Below are 15238 nucleotides of genomic sequence, written 5' to 3'. Positions count from 1 at the left end.
ATAATAATATATATATATATATTGCAAAGTAATTTACACAGCCAAAATTTTTTGAAAATAAATAGAAAGGGGGAGGTTTATATGGAAATAATATTAAAATATTCTCTTCAAATTAGTAATTGTACAAAAGTGTGTAGAATGAAAACAGAACAAAAAAATACACAAATTTCAAAAACATACATATGTATACATATAACACATATTTACAATATTATGTAAAAAATCCTCTTTTTTTCCCTTTTTTCTTTTTTGCTTTATAATGGATTATGCAAGTCTCCCTTTCCTTATAGCTCCCTTCTTTTTTTTTTTTTACAGCAACCTACATGTTATAAATTTATGGAGACTTGTAGATAGTTGGCCATGTGTGGTCCTGATGTACTAAATCATACAAATACAGTAAAGTAATACATTTTGTTTGGTGTACCAAGACATTGAAGTGGCATTTTGACCCTAGAGGTTGTGATAAAACTATGTCAATTAATAAAGGGCCTCAATAATTCAAGTACATCATTAATTAACATGAAGAACTATGGCTCCATTAGGTGTCCTATCATGTAGATTTTCATCCTAATAGGCTACTCACCAAATACTACCAGGCCATGTAACCAGACACATGATAGCATAAGAAACAAATGAACAGAAAGATAAAGAAAACTTTGGATAGGTATTTGCTTTAATAAAAGGGATGTGAAACCCAATAAATAAATGCCATTTTATTGTGTTTTAGACAACAGGGGTTGATAGCATCCACTTCCATGCCAGAGATCTCTCCTTTCCACTGCACTTCAGGAGCTAAAGAGTCTAATTAATAAATAACACCATCTCATTCAGAGCTGCCAAGGACTTTGTGAGGAGATTTACATGGTTAATAATAAAAAATATTCACAGTTCTTAGAATCTCAATCTATCCCACAATATACTGCTCAATAATTTAGCCCCCTCCCCTTCTCCTTTTACCTTCAAGAAGAAACAAGAATAATTGATGATGATCTGAGGTGTAGCAAAAAGATTGGGGGAAAGGGACATTATTGTGGTGGGTATTTTAATGTAATCTTCTGGTGAAAGGTCCTCCAGTCTCTTTCTAGGGGTCCTGTAACTATTTTCTTTTGTAAAATCCAAAAGTACTTACTTCTTCCCCACCCCCTCACATCCTCTCTTTATATATGTCTTAGTCATTGTACGGAGGTCTGCAGTGTGTGATGGAGTGGAGGGGTCTCTGCTTGTGAATACACATCCTCCATGGGGGGGTGAGGAACCCCTGCTGGGGTCATCCTTTTCTCTTTCTGCCTTCTGTTGCAAAACCAAACTCTCACCACCTCCTTCTCCAACTGAAGACTGTCTGCCAGGCTGGTGATCTCATGGGCTGATGGTTTAGGGCACTTTAGGAAATGGTTCTCTAGTGCTCCTTTCACCCCAACTTCAATGGAGGTCCTCTTCTTCCTTTTCCTTCCTTGGGCTGCAATCTTGTCTAGGTTGGTCGGGCTTCCTGTAGTGGAATCTGTCTCCTCAAGCCACTTATTCAACAGGGGCTTCAGTTTACACATGTTCTTGAAACTCAGTTGCAGAGCTTCAAACCTGCAGATAGTGGTTTGGGAGAAAACGTTGCCATATAGGGTGCCCAGGGCCAAGCCAACATCTGCCTGGGTGAAGCCCAGCTTGATCCTCCTCTGTTTGAACTGCTTGGCAAACTGTTCCAGGTCGTCAGAGCTGGGGGCGTCTTCATCGGAGTGGTCCTGATGATGGTTAAGGTGCTGAGGAGGCGACTCAACGTGAGTGTCAAGGACTCCTGGGTCATCATGCAAGGGGTCTCTCATGCTGTGGTGCAACGAAGAAGCCTGTGGTCCCAGCATGCCATTCAGGTTTGTATAAGAAGACTGGGAATAAATCAGAGGCTGGTGACTGTTGGAGCTGGGGGACATCGGAGACAAGTGATGCCCTCCACCCTGTGCCCATGCATGAGTACTGGGCGTCTGTTGATGGACCAGGTGTGACCTGTGATGGTGGAAGCTGTTGCTGAGGTCCTCTCTGCTACTCTGTACAGCACCTTTGCTGTGATCGTTCTGTCCACCTAAGTGAGACCCGCTGCCCCAGTCGCTGGTAGGATTGGGCAACCACTGGTGGTGGGTGAGGCTCATGGGATGCCCGGCGTTGGTGGCTAAGCCTTGCAGGTATTCTTGGTGCATCATCTTCTGCACCTCTCTGTAGGTGGTACCCTGGTGCATCCTGTCGGAGTCCGGATGCATGAGAGGATTGGAAGGCAATGTGTTATTCCTGGGCAGATACTGAGCAGTTGCAGCCATGGCTCCTACTCGTTAACTGGCTGCAAGTTCCCTGCTTTCTGAGCTTTAGAAGACAGATCCAGCCCTGTAGAGCGATCCCGAGCGCAGCGCCCAGCCCATCCCTGACACCATTGGCTTATCGGCTCCTGACTGACACTAGGGAGTCACCCCCTCCACTTCAATTGGCTCCGATCGGCCCTGCTATTGGCTGCTCGCGACATATTGACTCTGCGCCGCTCTCTCCAATTGGTCGGCTGCATTCATTCATGCTGTTTTGCAAACAACCACGTGGGGGAGTAAGGAGAGTAGTTTTGCAGTTTACATAGAAATACCTTGTAAATAAGGCTTGCCATTCTCCATTGGACTTCATACATGGGAGATGGGCACGTTTGGCTGGAATTATGCATTATTAATTCCTCTTATTATGATACTTGATCAAGGCTAATTGAGAGAGTTCAATGAAAAGGGGGAGATGTTCTGGCACTACCAGATCTGATCGCCAGGATCTGATGGAAGCTTGGAGGACACCTGAGCGCTGCTCTGAAGCTGCCGTGTCCTGGCTGCTGCCATCCGGGACAACTTCTCAGCACATGGCCTTCTTTAATGTGTTGCGCGATCAGATCCTCATCTGCAGGGGTCAGGCACGATCGCGTCCACTAAACAGGCGATCTCGCCTTTATAAAGCCTTCATGAGATCAGATCGCTTTCGGCCGCTGTCATCTCAGTCTCTAGGGCAGTTTTGGTGGGCTTCGTGCAGATAATATAGAGTGAAATGCCCCCTACCTGTAAACAGCACTTCAGGCCAGCAGAGAGCTTGGATTTCGTTTAGATTCGTAGTGATGTAACTAGAATATCTATGGAGAAGGTGCGTGTTCTTCAATAGTAAATCTAAGTATATCTGATTGTGCCTAGGGGATCGATCTATCTAATTCTATCTATCTATCTATCTATCTATCTATCTATTAATCTATCTCTCTATCTATCTGTCTATCTATCTCATATCTATCTATCTATCTATCTATCTATCTATCTATAAAGCTATCTCTCTATCTGTATAGCTATCAATCTATCTAATCTCTCTCTATATATGCATCTATATAACTATCTATCTATTTATCTATCTATCTATCTATCTATCTATCTATCTCAAATCTATCTAATTCTTTCTATCTATCTATTTATATCTATCTATCTATCTATCTATCTATCTATCTATCTATCTATCTAATCTATCTAATCTCTCTCTATATATATATATATATCTATATAACTATTTATTTGTCTATCTATCTATCTATCTATCTATCTATCTCAAATCTATCTAATTCTGTCTATTTATATCTATCTATCTATCTATCTATCTCATATCTATCTATCTATCTATCTAATCTATCTCTCATATCTATCTAATTCTGTCTATTTATCTAATCTCTCTCTCTATATATATCTATATAACTATCTGTCTATCTATCTATCTAATTCTATTTATATGTATCTCACATCTATCTTTTTTTATCTATCTAATATCTATCTATTAGCTAATTATTTATCTATATTTTATCTAATATATATATATATATATATATATATATATATATATATATATATTTGACCAGGCTGGAGGCAGTAGACGTGTGGCTGGAGGATATATATGTATATGATGTGTGCACACCTATATCACACATCTACCTTAGCACGCACTGTATTTGAGCAGACCAGGGGCGATACTGTGTGTAGAAAAGTTGAGGACTGGAATATTCTAGATTGTAATGAGACTTGCCCTGATGATCTAATGAACAAGAGGCAGCCAGTGACAGTATGTGAAATACGTGAAGAATAACCGTTCTTTTCAGGGCTGGGAGCCTTTTCTTCCCCTCCTTGCACAGTCTTTAAATCAAACTAATATAATTACCCAGGCATTCCAATAACCACAACTAATTATTCTGAATTAAATTTTAATCCTGCTGCATCTATCAGGGCAGGGGAAAAAACTAACTATTTACCAGGCTGGGTGTTATTTAAGAAATAAAACTGCGTTTTGGTGCCTTTCAAAGTCAATTAGCTAGTGATGGCCATTCCTCTCCCTCTCTGTCTGCACTCCTTTCTGATTGTTTTTCTGGGCACGTTTTGCCCTAACTGCAAATTACCAGTTGTATGAATTGCAGAGCAGCTGCCATGCACAGAGCAGAGAGGAGCTGAGCACACTCCTTCTGCCACACTGGAGCCTGCACCATGGAGGACCCTGGCACCTGATGTTGGTAAGTTCTCCTGGGTCACACCCCACTCTACCCTCCTAGTCCTACCACTAATTGCAGTAGCATCACTCCGACTAGGAGATGGTCGGAAAGCCCATTATTGACATTAAATGATATTCCTGATTGATATCTGTTATGGTGGACAGAGAGTAATCCATGTGTAGCATGGGAATACAATCCGTCTCCTGAAACATGTAACCTAATGGACCATTAACAGAGTGAAGCCTTCTCCTGTGGCAATAGGTAAGGGTATCTGCCTGGCAGAGAGTTGTGCCCACAGAGTTAGAGGCTGGCAGGACTTCTATACCTGCTGCTCCTCTGCTAAAAGGTTATGGCAGTAAAACTGTAAGAGATCCAGACTGGATTATTGTCATATCTATGGGTAGTACTAGTGTTTCTTATATGTAAAAGTGTCTCTATCCATCCATTATCTATCTATCTATCTATCTATCTATTATCTATCTATCTATCTATCTATCTATCTATCCATCCATTATCTATCTATCTATCTATCCATTATCTTTCGATCTATCTCCTATCTATCTATCTATCGATCGATCGATCTATCTATCCATCCATCCATTATCTATATATCTATCTATCCATCCATCCATTATCTATCTATCTATCCATTATCTATATTATCTATCTATCTATCTATCTATCTATCTATCTATCTATTATCTATCTATCTATCTATCTATCTATTTATCTCCTATCTATCTATCTATCTATCTATCTATCTATCTATCTATCTATTTATCTCCTATCTATCTATCTATCTATCTATTTATCTCCTATCTATCTATCTATCTATCTATCTATCTATCTATCTATATATCTATCTATCTACTGTATCTGTTTATCTAATTGAATCTATCTATTAATCAATCTATTTTTCTATCGATTACCTATATCTATATATCTTTCTATCTATCTATCTATCTATCTATCTATCTTTTATAATCTATCATCTATTTATCTACAGGTGAAACTCAAAAAATTAGAATATCGTGCAAAAGTCCATTTATTTCAGTAATGCAAATGAAAATTATAATTTTGTGAAAAAGTTCAATATTCTAGGCTCAAAGTGTCGCACTTTAGTCAGCTAATTAATCTATACCCCCTGAGCAAAGGGTACCTGAAAATTGTGACTTTTTTTTTTAAAGCTATAAGCCATAATCATCCAAATTATAACAAATAAAGGCTTGAAATATCTCGCTTTGCCTGTAATGAGTCTCTCTCATATGTTAGTTTCACCTTTTAAGTTGCATTACTGAAATAAATGAACTTTGCACGATAAATAAATGAACCTGTATCTATCTATCTATCTATCTATCCATCTCAATTCTATCTATCTATCTATCTATCTATCTATCTATCTATCCATTATCTATCTATCTATCTATCTATCTATCCATTATCTATCTATCCATCTCAATTCTATCTATCTATCTATCTATCTATCTATCTATCTATCCATTATCTATCTATCCATCTCAATTCTATCTATCTATCCATTATCTATCTATCTATCTATCTATCTATCTATCTATCTATCTATCCATTATCTATCTATCCATCTCAATTCTATCTATCTATCTATCTATCTATCTATCTACCTACAATATGACTGTAGTTTACCCTATTTTGCACAGCCTGACACCTCTCGGAGGCAGGTGCTACATGGCGCAGTGATACATGTTTGTGGTTGTATGAGTTTGATGCTGGTAAGTTAATTCCATTACACGGATAAAACAGGACCCAGCTGTTGGTCTTGCCCATCTAACCCCAAGACCAAGTGCTTTGGTTGGTGTCTGAACACTTGCTTCCTAGCTGAGCATGTGAAGGGTTCCATTTGCTATCTGCACCATGTTCTCAGATGTGGTCTTCTTAGTCCTCCTTTCCCCAGAGTTCTAATGAAGAAAACAACAGCAGATGATATGCCTTGTATTTGACCTAGAGATCCCCTCTAAGAACCTTCCAATAAAGATGCTTCTCATTTAACGTCATTATGAGCAACTTCAAAATTCTTTGATTCCTCTTTACAGTTATCCTAATTTGTAGACATGAAAAGCTGGCGAGATGGTTGGAAAGCAGTGAAAAGAAAGACTAGCTGTTGTGCTGTTACAGGGACAGGCAGTAAAAGTTGGTTAAAAGTGTCCAGATTGGCCATTGTGCAGAATATGGCCTTGTCTTTGTGGAGGGACATATTTGTCAGGATCCCAATGGTAACTATGGTGAGAGAATTAAAGGCCTTACAGAAAGCAAGCTGAATAGAATTCAATCAGAGATAGAGGAAGAATGAGCGAGGGGGGGATACAGAGATAGGACTGTGTGGAGCCTCAAGCCCATCAGGATGGACACAGTCATACATGTCTAAGGATGAGCAGTAATATTATGGAAGTTTTACATTAGTCTTAGAATTTGTCTTCACTGGAGGTAAGTTTCTCATTTTCCATCATTTTGATGGAAATAACTGGTCGATGGTCTTATTCCAGAGTATAACTGGTGACCTGACATTATTATCCCGTCCCATCGTGCCCCTGCTCCTCAGGTAATCACCGCTTTGTAAATCGTGACATTAGGAATGGCGGTCGTCACCCACATTTAGCTCTAAAATCATTGGCTGGGATTTAACCCTTTCTGCCATCACAGGGTCTTGACTTACAAATGCCACCTGCCAGAAACAGTCAACTTTTCCAAATGGATAACTTCAGCAACACATTGATGCCGTTATATGGCGGGCTGGACACTTGTGTCGGGGTTTTTTAAAATGTATTTATATTTTTAGGTTTAAACAACACGGATACAATTACTAATCTGAAATATTGCAGGTTTCTATCTATCTATCTATCTATCTATCTATCTATCTATCATCTATTTATCTAGCTATCATTTATTCATCTATCTATCTATCTATCTATCTATCTACTACAGTATCTATCTATCTATCTATCTATCTATCATCTATTCATCTATCTATCTATCTATCTATCTATCTATCATCTATTCATCTATCTATCTATCTATCTATCTATCTACTACAGTATCTATCTATCTATCATCTATTCATCTATCTATCTATCTGTCTATCTATCTATCTATCTATCTATCTATTCAATTCATCTATCTATCTATCTATCTATCTATCTATCTATCTATTCATCTATCTATCTATCTATCTATCTACTACAGTATCTATCTATCTATCTATCTATCTATCATCTATTTATCTATCTATCATTTATTTATCTATCTATCTACCTATCTATCTATCTATCTATCTATCTACTACAGTATCTATCTATCTATCATCTATTCATCTATCTATCTATCTATCTATCTATCTATCTATCTATCATCTATTCATCTATCTATCTATCTATCTATCTATCTATCACAGTATCTATCTATCTATCTATCTATCTATCTATCTATCTATCTATCATCTATTCATCTATCTATCTATCTATCTATCTATTCATCTATCTATCTATCTATCTATCTATCCATTCATTATCTATCTATCCATTATCTATCTATCTATCTATCTATCTATCTATCTATCTATCTATTCATCCGTCTATCTATCTATCTATCTATCTACTACAGTATCTATCTATTCAGCTATCTATCTATCTATCTATCTATCTATCTATCTATTCATCTGTCTATCTATCATCTATCTACAGTATCTATCTATCTATCTATCTATCTATCTATCTATCTATCTATCTATCTCCTATCTATCTACTACAGTATCATATATCTATTCATCCGCCCATCTGTCTATGTATCTCATATCTATCTATTCATCCGTCTATCTATCTATCTATCTATCGCAGTATCTATCTATTCAGCTATCTATCTATCTATCTATCTATCTATCTATCTATCTATCTATCTATTCATCTGTTTATCTATCATCTATCTACAGTATCTATCTATCTATTCATCTATCTATCTATCTATCTATCTATCTATCTATCTATCGATCTATCTAGCTATCTCCTATCTATCTATCTACTACAGTATCATATATCTATTCATCCGCCCATCTGTCTATCTATCTCATATCTATCTATCTATCTATCTATTCATCCGTCTATCTATCTATAATCTATCTATTCATCCGCCCATCCGTCTATCTATCTATCATCTATCTATTTATCCGGCCATCCGTCTATCTATTTATCTATGTATCTATTCATCTGCCCATCCGTCTATCTATCTATCTATCTATCTATCTATCTATCTATCTATCTATCTATCTATCTATCCATCTGTCTATCTATCTATCTATCTATCCGTTTATCTATCTATCTATTACTGTATCTATCTATCAATATATCTATCTACTACAGTATCTATCTATCTATCTATCTATCTATCTATCTATCTATCTATCTACAGTATCTATCTATCTATCTATTCATCCGTCTATCTATCTATAATCTATCTATTCATCCGCCCATCCGTCTAGCTATCTATCATCTATCTATTTATCTGGCCATCCGTCTATCTATTTATCTATGTATCTATTTATCCGCCCATCCGTCTATCTATCTATCCGTCTATCTATCTATCTATCTATCTCATATGTATCTATCTATTCATCTGTCTATCTATCTATAATCTATCTATTCATCCGTCCATCCGTCTATCTATCTATCTCATATCTATCTATAATCTACCTATTCACCCGCCCATCCGTCTATCTATCTATCCATCTGACCCTACAACCCACAGTTCCATAGACCAATGTACGTTCTCTCTGCACCTCATTGGATGCATCTAAAAGTCACCTACCTTGCAGCAAACACATGCAGTACACCACTGCCCCTACGTTGAAGTCCACGTTGACCCAGATGATATAAACCCCTCATGATATACTAATGGATCGGCTGCAGATCTTTAGGGTTTATCATTGGGTGCCTAAGGCGCCTGGATAAATCCTTATCTACAGGATCTCATCTACAGATCAGTAGTATATTTACTTCACCCTCAGTCTGCTTGTTTAGAAGAAGGTCAATTAAAATATTTGGACTGAGTCATGAGACGGAATAACTCAATATTGACCAAGCTCAGTAGATCTTATTTATTTTCCAAAGTGACCTGAATGGTGTAAGATGCAGAAGTATGGGAACTCCGGCGTGTATTCTGCTTGGGGGAGATTTGCTTTAGTAACACTGAGTTATTTTAGAGTCAGGTGATGCCAAATGGCAATAACCTCGGGGTCTCTTCGGTAGGCTGGCTTCAGTGAACTCCATGGCTGATAACATACAGATCTCTGTGACCCATGGTAAATTCTCTATATTCTCAGCATACATAATATATTTATAGGGGTTCTTATATCATGCAGTGCTCTAATTAATTTGTATTAGTAGAATTCTTAAGAAAATTGTGATGGGTTATTCAGCAATTCATGGTGCGCCTTAAGTTTAGGCCACAATTTCAACTTTTACTGTTTTCATTTTTTTTTTGTTTTAGGCCAGTATTTGGTCAGTATTTTGCATCAGTATTTGTAAGCCAAAACCAGGAGTGGAACCTAAAGAGAAAACGTATAAAGGATATATGTATGTCTCCTATGTGTTTTAGGACCTTCTTCTAAATCATAGGACAAATCAATATATAAATGTTCTAAAAAATCATCTGAAAAGCTGTGAGTACTATCTTACTTTTTGGGTATAGAAAATGACTCGCAGTTGCTTAACTACTTTCCAATTAGTATGAGAGGTGTATGCTAATGCAGCAGAGCTGAGTTTGTCACTTAGTATAATGTACTATCACAGTATGATGTGGTGGTTTTACCTGGAACGCACAGAGTAAAGACAGTTGACTGTGGATTCAGCACAGAAGAGTTACATGATCTCTCCAGCCTCGCTACCTCTGTCCTATGGTAAAAACATATCCCAAGATGTGCTCTTTACTGAATAGAATCCACACAGCAGTAACTGAAGAGGCATATGAACCAGTTATTCTACAATACCAAGTCTACCGCTTAATATCCTTATTTTCTAGTTATGAATTAGCTCCATCATTATGGCTGACTGACCACAATAAACCCAAGGAGGAAGCAATACAATGTAAAATTAGCAAAAAATAAAATGAGTGAACAATTATTTCCATGCCCCCCCCATGCGGAGCGTATATCTGGTTGGTTCATATGGCAAACACAGCCCTGAGATTTCCTTACCTGCTACTCGGACCCAGCCTTTGCATCCAGCCTGCTTTCTGGTATCTTCTTATGCCAAGAATATTTGTTATATTATGGGATGGGTATCATCACTTGTAAGTGCAGCACAGGGTAGGCTTCTGTCACCTGTTTCCGCGCTAGATAAATAGATTTCATCGGAAATGATGGACCAGTCAGTCATGGGATAGACCAAGGTCTAACTGGAGCACAATATACCGTAAATAAATGATGACACGGAAATAAGCTACGAAGTAACTGGAAGTAGTCGGAGGGGCAGAAGAGCATGTTTACCTTCAGCAGATCTGTAGCAGGTTATACATGTGAATGGGGTTGTTCCTGCAGCATGCACATGACGTGTTGCCAGTCCTGTTTAGATGTATGGGACGGTGGCAGAAAATTCTCCCTAGTTAGAAAGGGGATGTAACAGTTTTTAGAGCAACCTACTTTCTAGAGAGTTATATATCTGTAAAATTCCTGGAATCCATTGCAGCAGTAAAACCCACCTGTTCTCCGCACTCAGAATAAGGCGGTGTTCGCACTGTGCTTGCCTTTATGTGTTTGAACTTATGGAAAGGGAAAAAAACATGCAAAAGTTCCATAAAATATATTTAGGATGTGTTATACTGTGTGTAGATGACAGCCACACATTCAGTATCTGCTACACTTACAAAATGATGAAGAGCAGAAGACTCGTTTTGAACATTCACAAAATTTTCTGTCTACACAAGAAACCGATTGATGTAAGTTCATCTATCTATCTATCTATCCATCCATCCATTATCTATCTATCTATCTATCTATCTATCTATCTATCTACCCATTATCTATCTATCTATCTACCCATTATCTATCTATCTATCTATCTATCTATCTATCTATCTATCTATCTACCCATTATCTATCTATCTATCTATCTACCCATTATCTATCTATCCATTATCTATCTTTCTATCTATCTATCTATCTATCTATCTATCTATCTATCTATCTACCCTCTATCTATCCATCCATTATCTATCTATCTATTCATCTATCTATCTATCTATCTATCTATCTATCTATCTATCTATTCATTTCATATCTATCTATCTATCTATCTATCCATTTCATATCTATCTATCTATTTATCCATTATCTATCTATCTATCTATCTATTTATTCATTATCTATCTATTATCTTTCTATCTATTTATCTATCTTTCTATATAAAAATAAGAAATTCCACGGCACTTCCAAGAAACAGTTGATGTGTTTATTACACCAGGTGCGACGTTTCAGTCTTCTCAATGGAACCTTTATTATTTGTTATTGCTTGAAAAATGTTCCATTGAGAAGACCGAAACGTCGCACCTGGTGTAATAAACACATCAACTGTTTCTTGGAAGTGCCGTGGAATTTCTTATTTTTATATTGATCTGGGTGTTGGATCGCTTCCGTGGCCGCTGGCCCCCTTTTTTTCCATTTTGTCTGCAGTGCTGCCCAATATCTTATTTATTATCTATCTATCTATCTATCTATCTATCTATCTATCTATCTATCTATCCATTATCTATCTATCCATTATCTATCTATTTATCCATTATCTACCTATTTATCCATTATCTATCTATCTATCTTTCAAAGACCAACATATGTTCTCTTTGCTAATGCCAATGATTTTAAAAGAAAAACTGCTACAAGAGGACATAGTTTTAAATTAGAGGGGCAAAGGGTTAAAAGTAATATCAGGAAGTATTACTTTACTGAGAGAGTAGTGGATGCATGGAATAGCCTTCCTGCAGAAGTGGTAGCTGCAAATACAGTGGAGGAGTTTAAGCATGCATGGGATAGGCATAAGGCCATCCTTCATATAAGATAGGGCCAGGGGCTATTCATAGTATTCAGTATATTGGGCAGACTAGATGGGCCAAATGGTTCTTATCTGCCGACACATTCTATGTTTCTATGTTACAAGCACACCTTTGTGAATGCATCTAACCTTCACTACCTTATAGCAACATCATCTATCTGTCTAAAATATGATTGCACTAAGTATTGCACTGATATTTTGGAAACCTCCATTAGTAATTTGCTCCTACAATTAAAATCAGATTGCCTGCTTCTGTGCCCTTTGCTAAAAGAAATCCATCTGCTTTGCATTGCAGAGACCCGGAGTGGACTGACAGGAGGTATCCCTACCCAGAGATATCTGCTTCCTTTGAAGTTGCGGTAAGCGCACATCTATCACAGGCAGGTAGCGTTCTCTGGCTGTGTTATCTGAAGCCTCCCCTGAGCTCAGGACAGACCGTGCAGTGAAGAGGGATCATGTACTCAATCACACAACGCTTCCAGGCATTCTGCAGATAGAAGGTGTTGCTGAAGTGCTTTATTACACAACTACCAAAAATGCCAACACAAATATACCGCCCTAATATAAATAAAGGAGGAGTATTAGAAACTGCAGAACAAGCAGCCGGGCGAGAAGAGGCGTGCACGGGGATGTGGTGGGATCCATCCTAAAGTAAAAGTGTGTGTATCTTGGATCCCGGATACTGTCACATTAGCAGCCTCCTATAGTCTTTGATATACAACACTGTGTATGGGAACCTGATGGGATGACAGATCCATTTTTCATGGTTTAACATTTACAAGGTTGTGTGTTGCAGGGAACCTATTAATACTGAACCAGACCATTGAATCGCATCGTTAAACTTCCTCTTAAAGGGGTTATCCCATGAAAAGTATTACCATGCAATGAAATACTAATGAAGTATTTTTGCAGTATACATGCAATTAAAATATGAACTTTATTTTATTTTTTATGTCCGTTACATTTTTCTCTCTGGTAGCGCCCCCTGCTGTTTATCCTTCTTGTCCATCTTCTTCTTCACTCAGAGTTGGACTAACATGCTCAGTAGCTTCCCTGCTCCTCTCCCCTAAGGGTCCATTCACATGTCCCTAAGTGTTTTGCAGATCCGCAAATTGTGGATCCGCAAAACATGGACACCGGCAATCTGCATTCCGCAATTTGCGAACCGCACATCGCCAGCACTATAATAGAAAATGCCTAATCTTGTCCGCAATTGCAGACAAGAATAGGACATGTTCTATTTTTTGGCGGAAACGGAAGCACGGATGCGAAAGTGCGGATCCGCAAATGCGGATGCAGACAGCACATTCCGGCCCTATTGAAAATGAATGGGTCTGCACCCGTTCCACAAAATTGCGGAACGGATGCGGACCCATTTTGCGGATGTGTGAATGGACCCTTAATGGTGGCATAGTGATCTCATAGTGAAGCAGATGCAGTGGTCCAGGCACCATTCATTCATTCTTCTAAATTTATAGAAATATGTATCTCTCTCTCTCTTTCACCAGACAGTGGAGAATAAATGTGGGGTTATTAAATACCATATGTATCTCTGGGGCTGTATGTGGACTATTGGGGTCATTTATGAAACTGGTGTAATAGCAACCAATCAGATTCCACCTTTCATTTTTTACAGCTCTTTTGGGAAATGAAAGGTGGAATCTGATTGGTTGCTATGGGCAACTAAGCAAGTTCTACTTTACACCAGTTTGATAAATGACCCCATATGTTCTACGCAGGGCAGGAGAGAGTTCTACATATGTAAGATAACCCCTTCAAAGTGTCCATCTCAGGGCTGGTCAACAGCTTGGTCAGTTATGCCCTCCTTTCTGTCACATCTCTCAGCCAATCAGCAGAGCTGAGCTGGGTCATATGACATACTTTCCTTTTTTGTTGTACCATGGCTGCCAATTGTGGCTGACCTATCCATGGGTAGATTTGTGCCTGTTAGCTGAGTTTTGAGAAAACACCATGTAGACTTCTGATCTTAATTAGACTCACCCAAGGTTCCCTTTAAATATTAATTAAGGCTTAGACTTCTCATCCAATGATAGGCAAAATGGTTATACATTTTTCTATAGAAGGAGGCAAGTCCTGCCCTTGCATCGGTTGGGCATAATTAGGCTGGTGTACAGCCTCGGAATATAAATAGGTATGTTAACGTTCACTGACAGCAAGTGGAGATCTTGTAACGGGGAGCAACTGACATGCAAAATACGTTAGAAAATGGTGTCCTTGATCATTATCTTTAGAAATTCCCTTCCGATACAAATTCTGATCACTTTCTTTTGCAGGTTCCTATGGATGATCAGAGTGAAAGAGAAAATGACTGAACGAATATTCACAAATATGTGTAAGTTGAACCCAGTTATAAAACTTTGAAATAAATTTTAAAAGTCCACGTTGTCATGTGTCCTTTTTCATTTGATTCTTTGTCTTCATATTTTCTACTTTTTTTTAATTTATTGTGGGCTGTCTATATTCTAGAAAGATAATAGGGCCCAGCCACAACAGAGCCCAATAGGTCCTGCAGGAGAATGACAGTAGAGTAGACCTATACGGGTCACATTCTGGGTTCATTTACAAACCATTCCTTTATTATTCCTGTTAGAAGTAATGAATTAATTACTAGCAGTTTGCTGTGAAGGTCCATCTG

At 38.0% G+C, this 15238-nt stretch overlaps 1 protein-coding gene and 1 long non-coding RNA gene across 2 annotated transcripts; one reads left to right on the top strand and one right to left on the bottom strand.

Annotated features, from left to right (window-relative positions):
* Nucleotides 1–287: 287 nt before the first annotated feature.
* POU3F1 (POU class 3 homeobox 1) lies at nucleotides 288–2350 on the bottom strand. The gene has a single exon (XM_044287458.1). It carries the CDS (start codon nucleotides 2298–2300, stop codon nucleotides 1173–1175), a length of 1128 nt encoding a protein of 375 aa, XP_044143393.1. The 5' UTR covers nucleotides 2301–2350; the 3' UTR covers nucleotides 288–1172.
* Nucleotides 2351–3956: 1606 nt separating this feature from the next.
* On the top strand, nucleotides 3957–14946 carry LOC122932826. The gene is made up of 3 exons (XR_006388347.1): nucleotides 3957–4537; nucleotides 12878–12941; nucleotides 14877–14946. It is a non-coding gene; the product is annotated as an uncharacterized LOC122932826 (long non-coding RNA).
* The last annotated feature ends 292 nt before the right edge of the window (nucleotides 14947–15238 follow it).

Source organism: Bufo gargarizans, chromosome 3 (assembly GCF_014858855.1).
Source record: "Bufo gargarizans isolate SCDJY-AF-19 chromosome 3, ASM1485885v1, whole genome shotgun sequence".
NCBI lineage: Eukaryota > Metazoa > Chordata > Amphibia > Anura > Bufonidae > Bufo > Bufo gargarizans.
Note: the sequence above shows the minus strand (reverse complement) of the source record. Positions and strands in the feature narration are given on the sequence as shown.

Excerpts from the sequence above, each read along its gene's own strand:
- POU3F1 (XM_044287458.1), bottom strand. The coding sequence starts at position 2,300 with ATGGCTGCAACTGCTCAGTATCTGCCCAGGAATAACACATTGCCTTCC.